General features: G+C 38.8%; 1 protein-coding gene across 1 annotated transcript in view; it reads left to right on the top strand.

Moving 5' to 3' along the window:
- The window catches only part of ncf4 (neutrophil cytosolic factor 4), a 34004-nt gene extending 32567 nt beyond the window's left edge, over window positions 1-1437 (top strand). Inside the window, exon 10 of the mRNA XM_014015490.1 lies at window positions 531-1437. Coding sequence (XP_013870944.1) covers window positions 531-738 — 208 coding nt within the window. The 3' untranslated portion in view covers window positions 739-1437. The remainder of the gene's footprint in view (window positions 1-530) is intronic.
- Window positions 1438-4326: the final 2889 nt, after the last annotated feature.

Here is a 4326-nt window from a genome sequence, read left to right as displayed (position 1 = left end):
TCTCTCTCTCTCTCTCTCTCTCTCTCTCTCTCTCTCTCTCTCTCTCTCTCGCTACTCACAACCAGTTCATTTCTATTGCTTATCTTTTTGTTATTGTTTCTCAGTAATCAGGCCTATTGTGCCCTGGAGTCAGATGGATGACAACCTGGTTTAATGTTTTAATATTACAAAGTAGAGATAAACAGGAGAGGGAGAAGCAGGATGAAATGAGGAGACAGCATGTAGACAAGAAAACAAGAAAATTACATTGTGCAAAACAARGACACTTAACTAATAAGTGTAACTGAAGGGTTTGTTAGATTTAAATACAGCCCGGTCTGTTTTTTTATTTTTATTTTTTGAAATACTTAAAAACTAACAACAACAAAGTTGTGTGCAAGTTGCATTCATTTTCCACAAACMTAGCTAAGATCTTATCATACACTGAAGAAAAAAAAGATACTAGCTGGATTATTTCTAAACAAAGATACACAGAATGTGATCATTTTCATCTTTCATCTTCTGAGGATCAAACTTTTCTTCCTTTTCAGGAATGTCTTCAAGGTGGAAGACATTGCCCTAAACTACCGGGACCAAGATGGCGACCTGATCCGTATCCTCGATGATGAGGACATCCAGCTGATGATCAAGGTGGCCAGAGGTCGGCAGGACCAAGTTAACAGACCTGTCAATCAGTTTCCATGGGAGCTGCATGTGACTATGGCCTCTGACTTCTCTGTTTACAGCTCTGAAGCTTAAGATTGAAGGAAGACAGCTGAGAAACATTATGAGCTGAGAATTGTTGCAAAATTGTGTTTTATTTGTCTTTATTTCAAGCTTGAGTATTCAAGGTTCCTTACATTTCCTTTAGAATAAAACAAATATTTCATGCTTTTGTTTGTTTAATGGTTATTTTTATTATCAGTAAAAGTTAAATGTATTTGCAACCGTAATTGGAAGTTATTATTTTTATGCCTACTGATTTAACTTCAGAGTTCAGTCAAGGAAAATGAAGAAATTCAAAAAATTTTTTCATTGATGTTCATTGATGATTGTTGATTCTGTTAGAGTCATACTTTTTTTCAGGATGTTTGCCTTATTTTATTTGTTAAAATAAAAAGTATTATCTTAGAACAACCGACGAGCTGACAAAGCTCAACCTGTCTTTCCTTAAGAAAAATGTTTACTTTTGCTTAACTGTAATGTAATAAGTTCTGCTCCAGCCTGMTCACACATTCCCATTTTGTTTGTGTCTTCATTCACCCTCGCCTCAGGAAACTAAGATATTGCTTTTCTTGCCAGTAGAGATTCACCTTATTGTTTATTCTCCTTATATTATTTTATAACAATCTCACATCATGCTGTGGAAGCTCAGCATCTTTAAAAGCTGCTTATTACACCAGAGGGAACYGATGTGTTTTTCTTATCTCTAAATAAAAACATGTTTAAAGACAGACATTCAACTTCTTAAGTGTTTGTTTTTCCTATGATAGCTWACTGATCCTGTGTTAGACTGGTAGAGAAAGCACGTCTAAACCTGCTGTTATGCTTTACATACATTAAGAAGATATGTGTGTGCCATTTTTCTAAGTAAACCATCTTTTCTTTTGGCCAGTGTTGAAAACAACTGTTATAAATGCAAGCACTAAAATGCTGTTAGCTCTTCATCAGAGGACACAGGTGGGATCTCTGGGYACATGTAGGTGTAAATGGTGTTTTGTTTAGGTGTTAATGGATGTTTTTGTGATGATCCACTCCTGTCGGCCTCAGAACGTTGCCCTGCATGATCACAACAGTCTAAAATGATACTGGTGAGTCGTGTGCAAAGAGGGTTTCGTTTGATATTTGGTTTAGTTGCAGTCAAAACAGATACAACTTTTAAAATTCTTCAAAACAAACACAGAAAAGCTTGCAAAATGGTTAATACACCTTTTAATGTCCCAGTACTTTTGCAAACCAAAATATAAGGATATCCAGTCCTTAAGGTATGCTATGCCATCGAATAATTTTAGTTTTTTAATGTGTAATTGAGATTTTCACGTGTGTGATGGTAGAGGCAGAGAACACTTGGTCTCTTTTTGATGTCACATACTCTTTAACATGTGTTCTGTTGATGAGGCRGTGGATGTGGTCTGGATGAGATTAAAATAAGACACCACCCTCAGCAGGAGAACCACTCTTTCCACAGAAAAAAAACTCTGCCAACTCCTGCAATATTAAAGGCAGAACATGGCTGTGCTATGAGGTCTCCAGTTTCTCCTATTGATGCAAACCTGTTCAGTGGTGTCCAAAAGGCCGGTGTCCTGCATGTTTTAGGTGCTGCCCTGGTTCAACACAGCAGAACCTGAGGAGTGCTTAATGGGCCTCTGCAGGCCTTGATGGCAAACTGAGGAGGTAAATCATCTATTTGAATCAGCTGTGTTGAAGCAGGGACAAATCTAAAACTTGCAGGAGACCGACCCTTGAGGACCGGAGTTGGACATGCCTGTTGTACTTGGAGGAGGTAGACAAGAGAGATCTGACGTCCTTTTCAGGGACACCACCAAGCCATTTGTTCAAGTATGTTGATGTCACCTGGGGTAAAATTAAATACCAGGATGTCCAATATTTCACTGATCACATCRACTCTGTGAATAAAAACTGTATATAAAGTTCACACGAGAGCATATAAAAGATGTCAGGTTGGCTTTCCTGGACTGTGACCTCTCAGTTTCCGATGGAGAAAAGTCAAAATCCCACCCACACAGACCAGTATTTGTGGTTAGACTCACTCCCATCACCCACTGGAGCTCAAGTTAGAAGTTATCAGGATAGCATCTCCAAAAACTCAGGAGCCAGGGAGAAAGAGAAATCCCACATAAGACAGGCCCTGGAGCAAAGTGGTTATGCTAACTGGWCTTTTCTAAAAGCAGACAAAAAACTCATGCAGGATTCCAGCCGGCCAGTGGGTGAAAAGGAAGACCCCAAACCCAGACCCAGACGTTCATTTTGTATGAACACTGAGACATTTATTGTCTAAACATGATGTCCCAGTRGCTTTCAAACCCCAAAACACATTACAAATAAGACTGATTCATACCAAAGATCCAGTCCACAAACAGAGTAATATAGCATATGCTGTTAAGTACCAGGAGGACTGTGATCAGTTATACATTGGGGAAACAAAGCAGCCAGTGTTCAAAAGTATGGGCTAGTACAGAAGAGCAACATAATCAGGCCAGGACTCTGCAATTTACATTCACCTACTGGTTAGTGGTCAGTCTTTCAGGGATGAAGATGTTCTCATCCTTGATAGAGAGGAACACTGGTTTGAGAGAGAAGTACAGAAGTGGAGGCCTCCATGTGTAGTTGTCCCCCTCTTACAATGCTGCTATTGCCACTATGACTCAGCCTTTGGAGAACAATAGGCGACAATCAGGGCACTAATGATCTATTGTTATGCTGATAGTCATCTTTTTCACTTGAACAAATAGTTTTGATTGTCATCGTTAAACATGTTTGTCCACCATGTGTAAATACTTAYGAGGCTGAATTCACCTGAAACTCCTCAGACTGAACAAGTCTTCTGGAGAAGAGACAAACCCTTTTTAACAAAGAGCTCGCCCAGAGGACCTACTTAACCCTTTTTTTTKTCAGAGGGCACTTGGTTTATATTTAGTAAGAACTATATATAGAATTTCTGTGATGGACTTGCGACCTGTCCATGGTGTCCCCCTCCTCTCACACAGTGACTGATGGAGATAGGCACCAGCCCCTCACGACCCAGAAAAGAGAAGCAGAGAAAGACGATGGATGGATTTATGTGGAACCTATTGGCATAACTCACAACTTAATCTCAACACAGATTTAGTTAACTGAAACGCTCTCACAGAGTTAATTGCTGCATTGTTTGTACTGGTTTAACCCATTGGTATGTTTTACATTCATGGTTAAATCTCAGAAAATACATGCAAAAGGACCACTTAAGGCCATGATGGAAACAAGTTTATCATGTGGAAAAATGTGGCAAAATCAGATGCCCATCTGAAAGTTTCTGTTGGGTAAACCTGAGAGCTACATTGTTCATTTCCCTGTGTTGTCACTCTGTCCATGGTCCTTTGACATTCTGTCATTTTCTCTGCACCTCATGACCCAGATTTCTAAAAACAATAGTCTACCCAGGCTGCATGTTCAATTTCTTTTTTTCTTCTTCTTCCTTTTTTAAGATTAAAAATTATCAACATTCTTATTGTGCAGATTTTGTTGTACATCTAATTAGGCACATAAAGAATAGATAGATAGATAGATAGATAGATAGATAGATAGATAGATAGATAGATAGATAGATAGATAGATAGATAGATAGAT

This window comes from Austrofundulus limnaeus, unplaced genomic scaffold (genome assembly GCF_001266775.1).
Source record: "Austrofundulus limnaeus strain Quisiro unplaced genomic scaffold, Austrofundulus_limnaeus-1.0 Scaffold130, whole genome shotgun sequence".
NCBI classification, from domain to species: domain Eukaryota; kingdom Metazoa; phylum Chordata; class Actinopteri; order Cyprinodontiformes; family Rivulidae; genus Austrofundulus; species Austrofundulus limnaeus.
Note: the sequence above shows the minus strand (reverse complement) of the source record. Positions and strands in the feature narration are given on the sequence as shown.